The sequence below is a fragment of the Antechinus flavipes genome, chromosome X (assembly GCF_016432865.1).
Source record: "Antechinus flavipes isolate AdamAnt ecotype Samford, QLD, Australia chromosome X, AdamAnt_v2, whole genome shotgun sequence".
Classification (NCBI taxonomy): domain Eukaryota; kingdom Metazoa; phylum Chordata; class Mammalia; order Dasyuromorphia; family Dasyuridae; genus Antechinus; species Antechinus flavipes.
Genome location: NC_067404.1, coordinates 76,260,871 through 76,281,100, shown reverse-complemented (window position 1 = coordinate 76,281,100; position 20,230 = coordinate 76,260,871). Strand labels below are relative to the sequence as shown.

At 39.9% G+C, this 20,230-nt stretch overlaps 1 protein-coding gene across 1 annotated transcript in view; it reads left to right on the top strand.

Moving 5' to 3' along the window:
• WDR44 (WD repeat domain 44) overlaps window positions 1–20,230 on the top strand; it is an 83,842-nt gene that overhangs the window by 25,401 nt on the left and 38,211 nt on the right. The window contains exons 2-6 of the mRNA XM_051968973.1: window positions 585–618; window positions 11,434–11,508; window positions 17,350–17,989; window positions 18,194–18,324; window positions 20,132–20,224. Coding sequence (XP_051824933.1) covers window positions 585–618; window positions 11,434–11,508; window positions 17,350–17,989; window positions 18,194–18,324; window positions 20,132–20,224 — 973 coding nt within the window. The remainder of the gene's footprint in view (window positions 1–584; window positions 619–11,433; window positions 11,509–17,349; window positions 17,990–18,193; window positions 18,325–20,131; window positions 20,225–20,230) is intronic.

The following is a 20,230-nucleotide window of genomic DNA, read 5'->3' as shown; positions in this document are numbered from 1 at the left end:
TTGCTAATAACCCAACAGGTTTTAAAAATGTAAAGCAGTTTTAAAATATTAAGCGGTGTATAAATATCTTATTGTTAATGTAGGCCTGGTGATGACCCGTAAGTTTGTGGTGTTAGGCCCAGCTAAGGTAATTTGGGAGAGGCTCCTTGCCGACTTGGTCATGGGATGATGAGTTTTTCCAGTCAGCGCAATTCTCTAGAGCCTCTTCACTGAGACACACAGTGGGTGGTGATTTGCTTTAGTAAACCCACACATGGTTGTTAAGGGGTAAATGGATGTTTTCAAGCAGATGTCTAGTGGATGGCCCCTAGCAATCTGCTTGGCCCTCTTTTGTTTAAAGTTTCTTATCTGAGCCCCGACATAAAAGCTTAGTTGGCATACTTGTGTCCCTAGAGACACGAAGCCGGGAGGGAGAGCTAACGCTGTGCCCGACAGTCAGGATGGAAAAAGAAACTCCGCCAACTAGAATGGTGGGTTACCTATAATAACATGTTGTTGAAGATTCCATTTTGTATTTTGGAGTTATTAAACATAGCTGAGTTTTCCCGCCCACTTACATCTTTTTGCTTTTGTTTTGTCAACAGGTCTCCGACAAAAATGGGTTTTCCATCCCTGAAGGTAAGTTCTTAAATAGATGTGTGCATCTGTAGATTTTGTCCGGCTTTCTTCTTTTCTTTCTACTTTCTCTAGATCACCCTTTCCTCCCTAACAACATTAATGTGCCTGACAATCCTTTGTATGTCACAGCTTGCCTCACATGCAGCACATTAAAGCATTACCCAACTGTCAGCTAGTATACTATTATGTTACTTGTTCATTTATTTATTAGTTTGGACCTGTGGTTTCATTACTGTAAGGAACTCTAGTGGACAGAGTTCTTTTCCCCGTGTAGATTGGCAAGTTACCACAAAGTAGTGGGCACACACTTGGTATAACTTAGATCTTCTTTAGTCCAAGGCCAGCCCTCTACCCAATATATAAAGCTGCCTCCCAAAATAGTATTTATTACTGGATATATAAATAGGTGCTCTAGAAACATCTGACTTTAAACATTAAATAGTTCATGCTAGTATAGGATAGGGATAAAGACTGAACTAACTTCATTGGTATAGGGAACTTCCTGGTGAGGACCTCCCCTTTCTCTTCCCTGCCCTCCCTTAAGGGAAATGCCTTCTTTCCAATGTATTATCTTAAGAAGTTGTCAAGGGTATGTGTCAGAGGCAAGGTCTGAACCAGTGGTTTCCTTGCTTCAAAGCTGGCTACCTGGCCGTTAGAATGTAAGCTCTTTAAGGGCAAGAACCATCCCTTTTACATTTGTATGCCCAGCACTTAGCACAATTCCCGTTACATGGCAGAGTCTTCCCTCCCTCTTCCCCTTCCTTCCTTCTTTTCTCCCTCTACCCTCCTTCCCTCCCTCCCTCCCTTCCTTTCTCTCTTCCTCCCTTGCTTCCTCCCTCCTTCCCTCACAAAGCATATGCGTGGGTAATTTTTCCAACATTGACCCTTGCAAAACCTTTTGTTCCAAATTTTTCCCACCTTCCCCTCACCCCCTCCCCTAGCTGGCAGGTAGTCTAATACATGTTACATGTGTTGAAGTACATGTTTAATCATGGCAGAGTCTTAATGAAGGTTGGATCTGTCGATGTCACACTGGCTCTCTTATCCCATCATAAAGAATACAGCTATTGTCCAATTTTCCTTTGGTTTCTAATCTTTAGTGTATAAGAGAGCAGCTCAACATATAAAGGAGAACTAATGACTTTCCCCTCATTGGCTGTTTTTAGTATTTTGAGTCCTTCACATCTAGGAGATGCCATGGGTTCTATGATTAAGTGAGTCATGGTTCCGACCCCTGAGTAGCTTCAGAATGTTCTAAGGGAGCTGGTAGAGAAAGAGACCCTGGGAGGTGACAGAGCAGGACTTGGCTTTTCTGGTATGTTAAAGCAGGAGGTTCCTTAGGAATTGTGGCCTGGAATTGCCAGGGAAGACTTGATAGAGGAAGTGGCCTTTGAACTGAGGAAGAAAGGAGAGCACTCCTCATTGAGAAATAATAAGAATGTGTGCTTTTAAAAAGAGACAAGAATGAGTAAGGGATGTTTGGGAGAGGAGTGAGCAGACTGGGCTATGTGGAGTTTGGAAAGGGAGGATGCTAAGAAGTTTGTTCACAGAGGGATATTGTCTCTGAATCGTGTAGGTCTTGAATGCTGTCCTGATGATTAAAGTTTTAGCCTGTCAGACACAGGGATCCATTGAAGATTTCTGAGCAATAAAAAAGAAAGATTAATCTGATAGCAGTGTATAGGATAGATCAGAAAGGGCAGAGACTGTGGGAGGACCAGTTGAAAGGTTCTTGGTATGTTCATCTAGCCTTTGCACTCCAAGGTGGTCAGTTCATCTTCCTTTTGGATTGGCATATGATTGTTAGGAAGTGAATGTGTGTGGAAATCTGCCTCATTCTACTGCTCAGCAACTTCCTCCTGTTGTTCCCAGTTTTGTTCTCTTTTGGGCAAATGCCTTTGATATTTTTTAGTAGAAGCCAGATATCATGACAGAAGTAATTGTATTGCTAGAGTAATGTCAGATTTTTCCTCTTTTATCAAAAGTTGTCCTAGTATTAAGAATCATTAGTAGAAATATTAATAGCTGTTTTTTCCTTTCCACTAAAAATGGAATATGACTTGTCAAACTTAATATTAGCTAACATTTCCATAGTGTTTGAAGATTTGCAAAGTACTTCACAAATATTAACTCATTAATGAAATGTGGGAGCATTTATTATCCTCCTTTTACAGATAAGGAATCTGAGTCACAGGTGAAATGGCCTGTCCACGTTCACACAAGAGGAGATGGGGTTTGAACTCTGGTCTTCCAGGCTTTAGTCCAATTAAATTTTTAAAATGCCTTTAGCATCAGTTTTATGTAATAGAAAATATTATAATTCTCTACCTCTTCACTTTGTTTACTTTGTATATAATTTGTATTTACTCATCTGTGTCCTCTCAGCCTTCCAGAAGATTATCAACTCTTTGAGGACAGAAACGGTTTACTTTTGGTCTTTGTTCCCAGGGAGAGGAGGTGTTTATTAAGTGCTTGCTGAGTGGTTTCATTGCTTCAATATCAAAGTTTTTGTGCAGATAATGTGTGCAAATCAGTCTTAGGATAGGATAGTTCCGTTATAAGGAATTAGCTCTGAACTATAGCATTCATATCCAAATGCCTGAATATGACACTTCTAATGATAGTACTAGAGCTAACTTTTGATTCTCCACATAAATGAAGAACAGTAGCACCAAGAATGGCACCTAGGTGGTATAGTGGAAAGTGCTGGACCTGGCGTCGGGAAGACTCAGGCCAAAAGTGGCCTCAGACACTTCTTAGCTGTGTGACCCTGGGCAAGTCACTGAACCCTATTTTTCTCAGTTTCCTCAACTGTCAAATGAGCTAAAGAAGGAAATGGCAAGTCAATCGAGTGTCTTGGCCAAGAAAACCCCCAATGGGGTCATGAAGAGTCAGACAAGACTGAACAACAATAGTGCCAGGGATGATGAAAAAAACTATCTGGATCACCCACCATACTTTTGAATTGATTAAGTAGTAGGTTCCCAAAGTCTGCTGGCTGAGTTTGGCTGGATGACAACTAGCCAAAGTGTGAAGGCAGCTAGATTCAGGACCCCTGTTCTTTAGTGATGAGTAGGAAGTGATGAGTTAGGCCAAGGCCTGTGTTGCAGATGTGGACTTAGCTTTGGGGGTAGTTAAGCTGAAACTTGGGTCTAGGTGGTAGAAGAACTTGAACCTCATGAAAAGTAGCAGCAAGTTTCAGTGGTTTAAGGCATTAAGATTCATCATGAGGCGACTGTAATGCTAGCCAACATTTAGTAAGTATCTTCTATGTGTTAGGTACTGTGCTGAGCTCTTTGACCCTCACAACCCTAAGAAGTAGATTCCTCATTTTACAGGTGAGGAAATTAAGAAAATCCAGCTAAGTGACTGGCTCAGGTTCATACAGTTAGTAAATATCTGCTGAAGTTGGATTTGAAACTGGTTTTTCTGTCTTCAAATCCCATGCTCTTATCTACTGGGCTCCTCAGCTCTATTGGGATGAGGCCTTCTAAGTAATTTCACTTTATAAAATTCATAATCTCTATTGATGGGATATCATGTCAGAGGTGGAGTGGTAAAGAGCAAAGATGACTATGATAGAAGTCATGACTTGAGTACTTTTAGTTTCTTGGACAAGTTACTGAGCCACTTTTAAACCTCGGTTTCCCTGTTTTGAATGGGAGGAAAAGGAGCTGCCCTACCTCCATCATAAGATAGCTTGGAGGCTCAAGTGAAATAGTATAGGAAAATCCATTTCAAAGCCCTCAAGCACAAGGAAAATATGAAGTAGTGCTGAATTAAGCTTATGACTTTCTGCATGTCCTTTTTTATTCATTAAGTTTCTAGTTTAAGTCTAACATTAAGTAGCGATCTCTAACTATGAAATAAGATGGAATACTCTTCGTATTTGGAGCTGTGCTCCACATTTTTTACAGATAGTGTTATTCACAGCAAATATTCCTTTGAAACATAAAGTAAATTGAGGTAGAATAATTATATGGATATATACTTAGGTTATTATAGAAAATGCACCGTTATGCTGCAGAAAAATTCAGATTTTAAAATTAAAGGTCATTTTTTTCAGTAATGTTCATTGCATTTCATTCTCTTTTACCTACCCCCTTTGACAAAAATAAAAAGAAAACCATTGTAGCATAATGCATAATCAAGGAAAGCAAATTTCTACATTGACCATATCCAAAAAATATGTGCGCCATTTTCTATCTTGAGACTGGCACCTCTCTGGCAGTCCATAAGCAGCATGTTTCATCAGGAGCCCTTTGGAATACTGAGTTGTCCTTGTGTTGATTGGATTTCCTAAGTCTATGAGAGTTGATTGTCTTTATTTTTAAATGTCCTTATTTTTAAAAAAAACACTTATTTAAGAACCAGTTGAATAAAAATAGTGAGCTCCTGGACGACTACCAGTAATCCATTATTCTAGAATCTCATTGAAGTACTGATGTGTCCCTGAGTTCTTGAAGATTCTCACAGGGAAACTTCGACATGTGCTATTAAGCTTGAAAAGCTTGGAGTTTGGGCTGGAGAGCACATCTCTTGCTTCAGCATATTCAAGTTCAGGGAGTCTCAACTCCAGGTTGGCCACCAAGTGAAAGATTTTTTGGCTAAAACCACTCTCTAACACTTTTTATTCAGTTTCATAAAGGGATGGAAATCTCTTCCAGTGAAAGGAATACCCATATGAATAAAATTGACATCTTTTAAGTATTGAAATTAGTTGGATAGTTGAAAGTATTTCTCATATGTTTTATTACTACTGTGAACAATAATTTTTATAGAGACAGTTACTTTTTAAAGTGTTTTCCATATATTCGCTTAATTCAGCCTCACAACTGTTCTGTGAAGTGATACCAGTAGACTTTCCTTTCTGTCCGGAAAACCCTACTTCCTCCCTTATTTCTTACTGAGTTCCTGTCTTCTTTTAAGGTTCACTTCCCACAAAATAGAGAGGGAGTTATTTGGTACATATTGTTTTCTCCCAATAGATTGTAAGTACATTGAGGTCAAGAATTCTTTGGTTGTTTAGTTTTGTCTTGGTCTCTAGCACTTTATATAGTGCTGGACATTAGTAGGTGCTTATTAAGTACTTAGTGGCCAAATAAATTTTATAGATGAGAAATTTCAGTCTTAAAAAAGTTATGGAACTTGTTGAAGGTCACACAACTAAATGTCAGAGTCAGGGTTTATACCCACATAGGTAGGCTTCAAGTGAGGTGGGTTGTATAAAAACTATGTGTTTGTTGAATTGAATTATTATTATTCACGTTTTATAGATGAAGGAACCTGAGACTCAAGAGTAATAAAGCAACTTGCTAAGGTTCTTAGAGCTAGTAAATGTCAGCCAGTTTTTGCTTCCTCTCCTATTTTTTGGACACCTCCTACTATATTATATTGCTGTGGGTGTGGGGAGGTTGGGTTTCTTTTCACCTGTCTTGATAAGCATTGGAGAGAACCTGGAGCATATATGGAATAAATCTGCCTATTGAAATTCTGTAAAGTAACCTTCCAGATGTCCATATCTTGCTGCTTCTCTGAGAACCAGGAACTTGGAGGTAAAGCTGGGCCCACAGTTTTTCTGTGTGACTTCAGTAGCTATTGACTCAGATGCTTTCTCACCTCTTTTTAAAGTCTTTAAGAATGGTCCAAGGGGCTCTTTGACAAAAATAATAAGGAGGATCTTTTCCACAGACTGTTTTTCATATCTTTTTCATCTTCATTTTGCATAGCTGAGAGATCTTGTATAAGGAATACAAGATCAGTTCGGTTGTATATTCCACATGCACATGTGCATACATACATACTTGCACAAGTACATACATAGACACAGCATTTGAGCAAAATGTAGGCTTAAAGGTTCTCCTCTACAATTAGGTATAGAAATTCATACTATGTTGAGTTCCCCTACTCACCAAGGGGAACTATAACTGGGTTCCTTAATACTACTCAATAGGGAAGTAGGATGGACTAAGTAAAATGAGTGGGGAATGGTATTTGAGGAAAGGTAGATTGAGAGGTAGTGGTGAGAAGCAAAACAGACTTTTGAGGTGGGCACTGGGTTAAAAAGAGAAGGATAAACTGAAGAAAATAGGATAGAGAGAAATACACAGTTAATCAATTAACTTTGAATGGGAATGGGATGAATTTTCTCAGAGTGGAAATGAAAAGAATGGATTAGAAACCGGAATCCAAGAATACATTGTTTACAAAGAACACACTTGAAACAGAAAGACGTAGCATTTCAAAGTTAGAGCAGAATCTGTTATGCTTCAGCTGAAGTGAAAAAGACAGAAGATGGTAATTTATATCTATAAATTCTTATATCAGTAAAAGAAATAGTTGATCAGTGAAGTGGGAAGCGAGTTACAAAAATTATAAAGAAGATAAATTTAAATCCTCAACTAAACAGTAAAATAGAAATCCTGAAAATCAAAGGAGAGATTAATAAAATTGAAAATTAAAAAATGTTGAACATTTATAGCATAGTAGTATTCCATCAAATCCATATACTATAACTTATTTGGCCATTTCCCAAATGATGTGCATTCCCTTCTGTTTCCAACATTTGTTACGACAAAAAAGTGCTATAAATATTCTCATATCTATGGACATAGTAAAACTAGAAGCTGGTTTTATTTAAAAAAACACTCACAATAAAATAGATAAATCATTCATTTGTTGTATGTACTGATTAATTAGTAAGTTGATTTTTAAAAAGAATCCCAATTTATCAGTATACAGAGTGAAAAGGGTGAATGTACAACTAACGAAGATGAACAAAGTATTTAGAAGCAATTTTGCCCAACTAGTAGATATTATCAGGACAAAAACTCACTACTTGTCAAAAACTCCTGGGAAAACTGGAAAGTAGTCAGTCAGAAAGAAACCAAATGTAGAACAATGTCACATATTATATACCAAGGTAACTTCAAAACTTGTATATGATTTAGACATAAGGGATGATCTTATAAGCAAATTAGTGGGCCGTAGAAGAAATAATCTGTCGGATCTATAGATAGAGATTCATGACCAAACAAAAGGTAGAGAGGTTCATAGAAGATAACGTAGGTAATTTTCATTATATAAAATTTTAACAGTTTTTACACAAATAAAACTAATGTAAAAATTAGAAGTAGGAAACTGGGGAAAATCTTTGTATCAAATTTCTCTGATAAAGATTTCATTTCCCAAATACATAGAAAACTGAGCCAAAATTTATAAGAATAAGAGCCATTCCCCAACTGATTACATTAAGTGATTAAGGATATGACCAGGCAGTTTTTAGAAGAAGAAATCAAAGTTATCAGTTGTCATGTGAAAATGCTCTAAACTACTAATCATTAAAGAGACATTAAAATGACACTCAGGTACCACCACATATTTATCAGATTGGTTGACATGACAGAAAAGGAAAATGGTAAATGCCAGAGGGGATATGGGAAAATAGGTATACTGTTTCATTGTTTGGTGAATCTGTGAAGTAGATTAACCATTCTGGAGAGCAATTTGAACTATGCCCCTCAAACTATTAAACTATGCTTGCCCTTTGACCCAGCAATACTGTTACTTGGCCTCTGCCTGCAAAAGCTCAATGAAAAAGGAAAAGGACCCATATATACAAAAAATATTTGTAGCACTTTTTTGTGGTGACAAAATGTTGGAAACAGAGGAGAATGCGCATCATTTGGAAAATGGCTAAATAAGTTATGGTATATGGATTTGATAGAATACTATTGTGCTATAATAAATGATGAAGAAAATAGTTTCAGAAAAAAATCTCTAGAGACTTACATGGACTGATACAAAGTGAAGTAAGCGAGAACCAGGAAAACAATTTAATAGCAATTACTGTAAAGATAATCAACTGGGAAAAAATATTAATTCTGATCAACAAAAGGTTCAGTCACAATGCCAAAGGACTCATAACCAAAAGTGTGATGTACCTCCAGTTAGAGAACTGATTGACTCAGATAATAGATTGAAATATTTTTTTTCTTGTGTTTTTCCCCCTACACTATGACTAATATAGAAATTTGTTTTGTGAGACTTCATATCTGTATTGGATTTTATATTTCTTGCTTTCTTAATGGGTTAAGGAAGGGTCACTTCCCCTTGAGGAGAGAATTTGGGAGTGAAAATAAAATTTAATTAACTAAAAAAATGTTCTCCACTTAGGACACTTCTCTGCTTTAATAAGCTTAAACCTGACTCAGACTTGGTTGGTTCCACTGATTGATGATCTGAGCTTGACAGTGTAGGTGATCCTTGTGAGTTGGGCAGATCATTTCTTATCCAGGCCATTTCATCCCATGGGACTCATAGCCTTGACTTTTGATAAATTCTCCTGAGAATCTACCCAGTGAGGGACACTAATGCATTGTTGGTGGAGTTGTGAACGAATCCAACCATTCTGGAGAGCAATCTGGAATTATGCCCCAAAAATTATCAAATTGTGCATACCCTTTGATCCAGCAGTGTTTCTATTGGGCTTATATCCCAAAGAAATACTAAAGAAGGGAAAGGGACCTGTATGTGCCAAAATGTTTGTAGCAGCCCTATTTGTAGTGGCTAGAAACTGGAAAATGAATGGATGCCCATCCATTGGAGAATGGCTGGGTAAATTGTGGTATATGAATGTTATGGAATATTATTGTTCTGTAAGAAATGACCAGCAGGATGAATACAGAGAGGACTGGCGAGACTTAACATGAACTGATGCTAAGTGAAATGAGCAGAACCAGGAGATCATTATACACTTCGACAACGATATTGTATGAGGACATATTTTGATGGAAGTGGATTTCTTTGACAAAGAGACCTAACTAAGTTTCAATTGATAAATGACGGACATAAGCAGCTACACCCAAAGAACGAACACTGGGAAACAAATGTGAACTATCTGCATTTTAGTTTTTCTTCCCCGGTAATTTATACCTTCTGAATCCAATTCTCCCTATGCAACAAGAGAACTGTTCGGTTCTGCAAACATATATTGTATCTAGGATATACTGCAACATATCCAACATATAAAGGACTGCTTGCCATCTAGGGGAGGGGGTGGAGGGAGGGAGGGGGAAAAATCGGAAAAGAAACGAGTGCAAGGAATAATGTTGTCATTATAAAGTAATCATTAAATAAAAAAAAAAGAATCTACCCAGTGTAATACCAACATGGTCCAAAGTTATTCTAAGTAAAACATGAAATAATACATTCTATTAAGTCTAAAAGAACAGGCATTTATTAAACACCATGTGCCAGAAATTGTGATTGGAATAAAATGAAACAGTCTGTGTAGCAGATGACAAACATAAAATTTACTTGGCTATACAAGGAAAGTACATTCAGAGAAAGGAAGGGATTTCTGTGTATTGGCCATGCTGCTGGCTTGAGGAGATTGGGCCAGTGGGTTACCTAGGAAAACCCAAATGAATGAAGAAGGATTGCTGCACAGATGACATATATTTTATTGGGCAGCCTCTCCATTTATTGTATCGGTACGTATATCTTTGGAGAAGGAAATGGCAAACTACTCCAGTTCCTTTGCCAAGAAAACCCCAGAAGAAGTCACAAAAGTTGGACATGACTGAAACGACTGAATAACAACAATACCACATATATCTTGGGCATTTGCTAGTGGAAAATGAGCTGGCTCTGCCATTGGTTAGGACATAGTCTGGATTACATTTGGGAGACTGACCTTCTATAACCTTAAACTGTGCCCTGTTGCTAAAGACTCATTGAACACTAGAATCTCAAGCTTACATAGTGAATATCAGTAACTTCAGCCTATTATCAATGATGAGTTGAGGAAGAAAGATTGTAAGACAATCTCAAAGACATATATGATTAGATAAGGCAGTATCTATATAATATGAGCTAGAATATTATATTTCCCAGCCATTTATTAGCCATGTTGCAGGCCCTCTTCTTTATTTCCTCCTTACGGCAAACCTGAATTATACCCCAAGAAACACTGTGGGCTCTTATCTGTACCCCCTTCCCAACTCATCTTTATATGTTATCATCCCCCATTAGAATATAAGCTCCACGAGGACAGGCTGTCTTGCTTATATTTGTTGTTGCGAAACCTATCACGATGCCTGGCACATAGTCTTAATAAATGCTTGTTATATCTGTTTATTCATCCATCCATCCATCCGTCCATGTATCTAATTTCATGTCTGACAAATGTTAGAAAATCTCTAGTCTTTTTTGACTACATAATATATAGAATGTGTTATTTCATGTTTTTACTTAGAATAACTTCGAACCATGTTGGGATTTTATTGGGTAGATTCTTTGGAGAATTTATGAAAAGTCAAGGCTATGAATCCCATGGGGTGAAACAGCACGGGTAGGAAGTGATCTGCTGACAGGATCACCCACGCTGATAAGTTTAGCTCATAGATCAGTCAGAGTATTTAGTGGAGACTGCTCCCAAATGCCAAATATAGCTTGCATATGGTGACTCATCATTTGAAATCCATTCTAGGGTTAGGAGTCGCATTAATTTTATGGATATAAAATAGCTGTGATGTTAAGGTTTTTGCTTCATGTCTTTTATCCTCCCAAACACATCTATTCACACAGATACACATATCCCCACTTTCTGAATTGCATATTTGTGTTAAAGAATTACTACAAAGAAAACCAAAAGTTGACTGTAGACTTCTGAAGTTTTTAAGACTTCTATAATTTAGCATATAAATTGAGGCTTTTAGGAATAAAGATAACCAAGGTTTTTTGATCTTTTCCTACTTTTCTTTTTTAAAAATGGAAGTCTCATTCAGCTTTGTCATTTTGTTGTTTTTCCAGGAAACAGACAGCCTTAAACACAAAACTGGACATGAGCCCCTTGTTCAAGAATTGAAACAAGATGATTCCAAAAAGGTCAGTTAAATTTCAACTTTGGCCAACTTTAATAAGAGAATGGTTTTTTTTCCTTCAATATGTTTCTTGTATCATATTGAATACATAACTATTTGATAATTTTTTTTAGAATTTGTTAGTACTGTGAAAGTATGTATTTTTCTTAAAAGTATCAGTCTTTTTAAAAAATCTTCTCATTTTTTATTATTAAAATGACTTCTTGACACTTGACAAATACAATAGTAATTTTTAAATAGTATTGGTAAAAGTGCATGGATAGAAATGGAATTAGAATCAGGTGTTAAGTGCAATGTGTGAGAAGTATGCTAGACTCCTGGTGTTCCCCGGTCATCTTGGGCTTATTCCTACCCTTGTTCAGATTCTTCTTATCAAAAGGAGCAGAGACCTGCTTTTGTAGGTGTGGGAATGTGTGGAGAACAAGCCAGAAAATCTGATCGTGGGAGAGCTCGGTGCACCAATACTACAAGTGACTAGATTTGGGGGGAGACAAACATTGTATCAGACATGGTCCCTGTGTGTGAACTCTTTTTGAGGAGATCAGGTATATGGACATGTGTGTATGTATCTACAAATATAATATACATGCCTATAGTTATACATACGTGTTCTCTTCCCCTTTCTCTGCATATACATTGTTGTAGCATAGTTGTATTGACATGCATATGTGTACACAGCATAGTCACATGCGTGTGTGTGTGTGTGAGAGAGAGAGAGAGAGATACACTAAAGGAGTTCAGAAAAAATTGCTGCTTAAAACCAAAGCAAGAGAAATCACTGAGCAGAGCAGTGAATTGTCTAACCATTACTAGATTCCAGCTTTTAGTCCGTGACTCTATGCAAGAGCCAGATGTTTATTTGTCCGTTTGTTGCACAAGGGTTTTGTGCTTACTATGAACTAAGTAGTGGGTTAGACATGGGGTGTGACTACAAAAATAGAAAGATGTCTTTCTCTTTATGATTATGGGAGGAGGAGGAGGGGGATTTACAACATTCACAATAGCAATAATAGGAATAGTAGTAACTAACATTTATATAGAGCTTTAAAGTTCGTAAAGCACTTTACACAGATCCCATTTGATCATATCAATAATCTGGTAAGATAGGTGCTGCTGTTATCCCTATTCATAGCTGAAGAAACTGAGGCAGAAGTTCAGTGATTTGCATAGGGTCACATAGCAAGTAAATTGCTTGACTTTGGGTTTTCCCGTCTGAGTCCAGCATTCTCTCTACTTTGTCATGGAAGTGAAAAAATAAATAGGATCTAATTTGAGGATGGAGAGAGCATGATCAAGTTGGGAGCAGGAAAACTCCCCCCATAAGAGAAGGAAATGAAGGTTTTAAAGAGAGGGAAGTGAAGAAGGACTGTATTCCAGGAATAGAAGACAGTCTCTGGGCTAAAGTGCAGAGAGCCACAATGCAAAGCTGCCTTTGAGGAACTCAGAGTTCACTGGTTGGTCTGCAGTACTATGGGGAGGGGGGTGAGGGGGAGAAGAGAATGGCAAGGAAATCTAGAAGCCCACTGTCATGGGCCTTGAGTGCCATCTGAGGAGTTTCTGAGTTACCTTAGAGTAGATCTACCACCCAGTGCTCTGGAGGTCATCTTGTTCTCTTTGAGATTTGGGAGAATTTTTGAGCTAAATTCATGACTTAGTCCTTAGGAAGGAAGCTCTCTAGCTTCATTTTTCCCCTGAAATTAACTGTTTAATTGGGGGGGGAGGTTGGGTAAAGAGTAGATAATTGGTAGGGAAATAGCAGCAGTAGTACAGAAACTAGAATTAAAGGTGTGTTCGAGGCTCTAGGTATTCAAGGGTAGATGATAAAATGCTAGGAGCTGCAGTCTAAAGAGGAAAATGAGAGAAGTACATGACTTTCCTTCCCCACCCCTTGTCCAGTTTCCCATGAAGGGAACTGGAGAGGATATGGTCATAGGGAGCAAGCAACAAAGCAAACCCTCTATCCCAAGAAGAGAGCTCCTAAGCTAGGGAACAAAGTTAAAAAGCAGTCCAGTGAGCATTCTGTCCTTTAGGGACATAGACTTAAATCTTGAAGAAGCTGTAAGGACGCCTATCTGAGGTCATTTGGGTATCTAAGACTAGTGCTCAGCCCCTTCTGGCTTTTTGTTTTTGTTCACTTTCAGCCACGTCTGACTCTTTGTGATCCCAAATATTCTTGGCAAAAATACTGGAGTGGTTTGCCATTTCCTTCGCCAGCTCATTTTATAGTGAGGACACTGAGGGACTTGCCCAGAGTCAAACCACTGGGAAGTGTATGAGGCTGGACTTGAACTTGGGCCTTCCTTCTTCAGACCTGGTACTGTACCTACTGGGCTGTAAACCTGGCTAGTCAGTGGTTATTGAAAGATTCCTGTTGCCTCAATCCCATCTCCAGGAAGGGTTTGACTATGTGGTATAGTGGGAATCTAGTCTCCTAAGCTCTTCCAGACAAAAAGTGGTCTAGAGAAGAGGTTAATGAAGAGGGAACTATGGGAGGAGTTATCCAAGAGGAAGGAGGGTTGTCATTGGTATCAGCCATAGCAAGTAGTGGGATCAACTTGCCCAATAGCAAAAGGTTGAGAAGTAACTGGGTGATGAAGGAAGCCCGTTCCTTCCTGGAATTTGGAGGTGAAAGAGAGGAGGAATCAAGAATGGTTATGCTAGGGGATGACAGGATGGCCAGTGAAGAGGCTTGAAAGAATGGAGTAGGCCTTAGAACATCTGTTGGCTGTAGGGAAAGCACCGATAAATAGATTGTAAGCGAACTGGGTGTTGAGGATTGAGAGAAGGGTCAAGTTCCTGGATGTGACAAACTTAGTGGCATCCTCAGCATTAGTTCTGCAAGTGTCTCTTAAAGACTGGATCACAAAACTAATTCTAAATGTATTTGAAAAACTAGATAACACATGATAGCATTAGAAGTGATCATAGGAATTTAGTGTAAGTACGGTTCTGGATAAATGAGTTAAAAGACAGGCTTCACAGAGGGACAGCCAGAATTGGGCCTTAAAGGTTAAATTGGATTTGATGAGAGGAGAGAGAACAACCCGAGCCATTCTTTGGGAGTAGGAATAAGCTTATAGGCTTGTGTTTGAGATAATGAAGAGATGTCTTCATATATGGAGATACTGAGAAAATCTGTGGAGGGCCTTGAATGTCAGGATGAGGATTCTGTACTTGCCATAGTAGGCATTGGGGAGTCTTGGAAGGGACATGATGAAAGGTCTTGGAAGCAGATTAATTGCACTGAGTCATCAGAATATAATAGTCATTGTTCAGTCGCAGAGCTGCCAGGGACCTCGGGCAGTACTTGGCTATGATGCACAGGGAATACTGTAGGCTCCTTAAGAGGCTCTTGTCATAAGACAGCCAGAAGGTGCTGAGGGCCTCAACGACAGGGCTAGTGACAGAAATCAAGAGCAGGGTGCAAAATAGAGACATTTCAGATCGATTCGGTGCCGAAGTCTGGATGGCAGAGAAGAAAAGTCAAAACTAACCCCACATTTCTGAGTCACGGGACTTGGAGAACATTTATTAGATGCCCGTTTTGTGTGGGGCCGACAGAAATGGGAGAGAATTGAGCAAGAGAAGCCTGTTATTGTTTGTGGGTGGGGAGTGATGATGAATTCCATTGGAATGTATTTAGTTCAAAAACCAGAACTTGACTGGCTCCTCCTGAAAGAGTAGCTCTTGAGAGAGGGTTTTGGAAGGTAACGGCTAGAGCTGTGAACAAGGGGAAGCTCTAAGGGAAATGGTGTGGCTGGGACTTTGGGGGCAGGAAGAGGTGCTGATCGAGCATGGATTGGTTGGTGCAGGGTCATGGAAGCGAAGGGAAGCTGCCAGTGCATTCCATCCTGATGGCTGACCTATCCCAATTGTTTCAGTTTTGATGATAATCCACTCCTCCGTGGTTCTCAGTAAAGGAAGAGCGGTTGAGTAGAGCATTGGATTCAGCACAAAGACGGGCAAAGGCCGGTCTGGGAGCCGTAGAGGGAACTAATGGAGAAAGGCAGAACGGTATTTGGGCCATGTTTCCTAACATGACTGATCAGGCCTTGTTATTGGGAGGTAGTGGGCATTCTTGAATCAGAAATGTGAGCTATGGGGAAGAGAGCAGCTGGGAAAGGAAAGACTGTCTTGATCAAGAAAGAATTCAGGCTTCATGTTATCTTTCCTAGACCTCAGTTTCCTCTTCTGTAAAAAGAGGGTTGCTCTAAGGTCTCCCTCAGCTCTAGATCTAAGATTCCCTGACTTGTCAATAAAGCACGAGGCAAGGTTATCTGCTTAGAGAGATGTTGGAGTAGGCCTCAGTTCCCTCACTTATAAAAAGACTTTGAGGAAGATGGAACAAGCTTGGAAACATAGCTGTGCATTGGCCATTATTCTGCATGTAAGAGAGGGTTGACAGGATTGGGGACCATTACTGAGTACCCAGAATATGCTGTGGAATTTGGCCGAAATTTGTACTGGGCCCGATAAGTGTGGTTCAGTGATTTGCTCCAGAACACCTCTGTGGGCCAAGAGTAGGATAAGGGAACTGGTAGGGATTGCTGTTTGACAGATCTACATGGTCAAGGATGGTGAAGGAATCATTGAAACAGTTGATCATGTTGTTCTGGCTTGGGCAGGGCCACATCTTCATCTTAGTTGTATACGGCCTACATTTGAAGCCTCTCACTCAGAAGCTTGGGTTCAGTGTCCTTATCCATGGAAGAGTAGAGAGCTTAGTGCACAAGTTTCCAGCTGGACTGTGATGCTTATTGTTCCTCTCTCAGTTGTGATCTCCTGCTCCTATTCTTCCAGCCTTGGCATCAGCTGCAGGCTTCCTCGGCCCATAGTTTTTGATTGTTGTCCGAGAAGCGTTGCTGAGCCAGATGTGACTTTGGCCTTGCTATGGAAGAGGAGACCTACTTGGAACTTGGCATCTTGTGGCCTTGTCTCTATTCTGGTACTTTCCCCTCGTTAGGGGCTTTAGTAGGTATATAAAACCAGAAACCTTCTTTTTTGTACCAGAAGTTAGATGGCACCACAGTGGATGGGACCATAGGACGGACTTAGGATCAGGGAGACCTGAGTTCACGTCCAGCCTTGGATATAGAATGATTGTGTGGCCCTGGGCGAGTCACTTAACCTTGTTTACTTCAGTTTTCTCATCTGTAAAATGGGAATTATAATAGCATCTGCCTCCCAGGGTTGTTGTGAGATCAAATGAGTTTACTTTTAGGAGCTGTATTTTTTTTATTTATTGCTTTGAAAGCCTGAAAGTGCTGTAGCCATGCTCCCTACATGTTACTAATACTGGGTAAAAATCTTAGAATTATAGTATCCAGCCCAACCCCATCATTTATACATGAGGCCCATGACATGCTGGACTGGGCCAGGGTCATACAGCACAACCAGGGTTTGAAACTCAGATTCCTTGGCTGTGGGCCTAACTCTTTTTCCGCTGTGTCACCTGAGTTCGAATCCTACTATGACATTTACTAGTTGTGTGGCTATGGGCAAGTCATTGCACCTGTCTGGCCTCAGTTCTCTCACTTGTAAAATGAAGATAATGCTTACACTAGCTTTGTGAGCAAGGTGCTTTATAAATATTGACACACTAGATAAATGGAGGTTTTATCATTGTTAAGGTTCAAATGGGTGTTTGAACACCTTGTTAACTGGGCTAATAAATATCTAAACAGTTGTTTGAATTAATATAGCATGAATATGCAAAGGAATTGAAAGGTTGGTTGGGCTTAGCTAGAGTGGGCTGAACTTTTTGATTCCTGCATGGGCAGTCTGCCCTGGCTTAGAAGTTCAAAGAATGCCTTCAGAAATATCTCCACTTTGCTCTTTTTTTCAGATTATTGAAAGTATTATTGAGGAAAGCCAGAAGGAAAGCCAGCAGCTTGAAGATGAACCTTTGGATTCCAGGGAAAAAGAACATTTGAATCCACCGTCAACTGTGGGTACTTTGGTTGTTGGAACAGACCTTCTGAGCAATATTCCTGTACTCTTAGCCACAGATCAGGGATCACAAGATGTTAACAAAAGAGAAACACAGACTGCATTTAAGGAAACCAAACCTGAATCTGGCAAATCTCTTTATCCTTATGAAGATCCCACCGAGAAACAAGCGGGTGAAGCGGCTCACGTAACAGAAATCAGTTTGACAGACAAGCATAATGTCACGGAAAAAGAAGCAGCAGCAACCAAAAAAGAGGAAATAAAACCAACTGACATTTTAGAACAGGTACCGATGGACTTCTTCCCTCCCAAAGAGGTAGCTACAGCAGAAGAAGCAGCTCCTGTCAAACCCCCAAGACATATTTCTGCAGAACCGGATATCGTGGCGAGCACAAAGAAGCCCGTCCCAGCTCGGCCTCCTCCCCCGACCCATCACCCTCCACCTAGACCACCTCCGCCTGCCCGGCCTGCTGCTCCACCCCGGAAAAAGAAAAATGAGTTAGAGCTGGAGACTCTGAAAGCAGCGGAGCTAGAAGGCAAGTATACTGGAGGCCCACTCTGAAGCCTAGAGCCCAGGAGCTTCAAGCAGTATTGCTAGGCAAGACTACAATTGTGCTAGACATTGAAGCTCATGTCATATTAAGTAGAGGAAATTGGGAATTAGTGTTTGAATGTTCCTGCTGGGAAGGTTGATGGGAAACGATGTGGGTATTGTCTCTCTAATGCCGAGTCTGTTGTAGTTCCTAGAGAGAATTTTGCACCTGGTAGTGCTTTGACTTCCAGTTCGTCTTCTACATCCCAGTCTAAGGAGACACAACCTTCCCTTGATTTGGCAAGCGCGACCTGTGGAGAAAAAGTTGTCACTGATCAGGTGAGTGCAGTCCCATTTACTGAGACAAGAATGGTTCACTTCTCTGAAACTAGAAACAAGGTCTTGACTTGTTGCTTTCTATTCTGACCTCACACACCAAAGTCATGTCTGATGTTGAACAGAGACTTCTAGATCACCAGAAGGAAAGGAAGCTGAGGAAACAATTGCTATTTAGGTTACTATTGTGTTTTCATCAGAACACGTTGACCTTTTAGAAATACGAGCAGCTGCTGTCGTGACTACTTGTGTACGTGAGAACTTACCTTGAAGCACATGTGTAGCATGGATCACACCAGGAATACCTGGAATTATGTTCTGCCTACGATACTTGCTAGCTGCTTAACCCCAGGAAAGTCACTTACCCTTCTGTGTGCATCTCAGAATGAGATGCATTGGGGGTAGGAGTGCCTCTGGTTGATGGCCTTATCAGTCCTTGTCTTAAGCAATAGAGAGTCTCAAAAAGTTTAGTATATGTTGAGAAATCACTACAGAGAAATTATACTCCCCATTAACTCCCCCAAATAGATTTCTCCATTATACCAGAGAAGAGTTCAGAAAACCTGGCCATCTCTGGCTCTGTGTTTGTGTGTGTGTCTGTGTGTCCCAGACCTCTAAGGGCAGGATTGTCATTACGTTGGCCAGAGTTATGTCTTTTGGGTTCTTTCTTTGTTATTGTGGGTGTTATGTAAATTGTGTTCCTGGTTCTGCTTATTTAATGCCAGACTTATTGATGAGTCTTTCCAAGTTTCTCAGAACCTGTCATATTTGTTGGGTTTTGTGCCAACCAGTGAGTGTGGTGAACTGGAAAGGAAGTTCTTAATTGGTGTAGTTGGGATGTTACCTCCCGTCTGTGAGTATTGGGGCATTTACCTAGTGCTGGAATTATGGGAACGTGATTTAGCGAGTTCCTTATAGATTCCAAATTCTTTTTCACAATGGTTGAACTCATTAATTTATAATTCCCTCAGTGGTGCACATGTGCATCTGTCCTCCCATAGCCAGCATTTACCATTTTTGTCTGATATTTGCCAGTCATCTAGTAGATATGAGATGAAAACCAAGATTTTTTTTTTAAATTGGCATTTCTCTAATTATTAACGATGGGGAAATTTTCCACCTCACTTTTGTTGGTAGCTTGGCTTTCTCTTCTGTTGAGAGCTGCCTGTTCTCATTCTTAGGCCCTCATCTATTGGAGCTTGAGTCCCCTTCTGTCTCTCCCCATGCTTTCTTCATACCAGTCCCACCCAGCTGGCTGCTTTAGCGTCATCGTAGGGATGTTGAAAAAATGACAGAAAATGCTTTACATTCCTGACTCAGTTCTTCCCAAACGGATATTTTTTCCACAATATCTTTTAAAACATGAAAACCGGACGAGTAGCTAGCGTGGGGGCATGTTTGGAGTGTGCCAAATGTGAGCATGCATCAAGCACAACAGGTGGCAGAATCGAAAGGGCGGTGGAATACAGCACATCCACGCCCTTTTAGTCCCACTCAGCAGCCGACCTATTTTTCTCTGTTACCCTACCCCTTGGAGAGTGCTAAAATTCTCTTTGGGTGGGTCTAGATGGAACACATTTCTTTTTTTGTCAAGGTTAAAGAACCAGATACTTTGTGGGTAACGGAGGGGTCAGTATGGACAGTGTTTAGCATGCTAGCAACATTAAGTCACAAAAATGGACGTTTTCCATTTTAATAGATTTCATCATCAGAAATATTGAAAGTCTTCACAGCTGTGTGTGGTAATGGCTAATTGAAAGTTCTCTGAAATTGTCTGTTGGGTTTGCTTTTTATAATCTTATAACTTCAGGAAAATGGAAAATCATCTGATGGGCAGACAACCGGGGAAATGATGGGCCCTCAAAGACCAAGGTCCAACTCCGGGAGAGAGCTCACTGATGAGGTAACT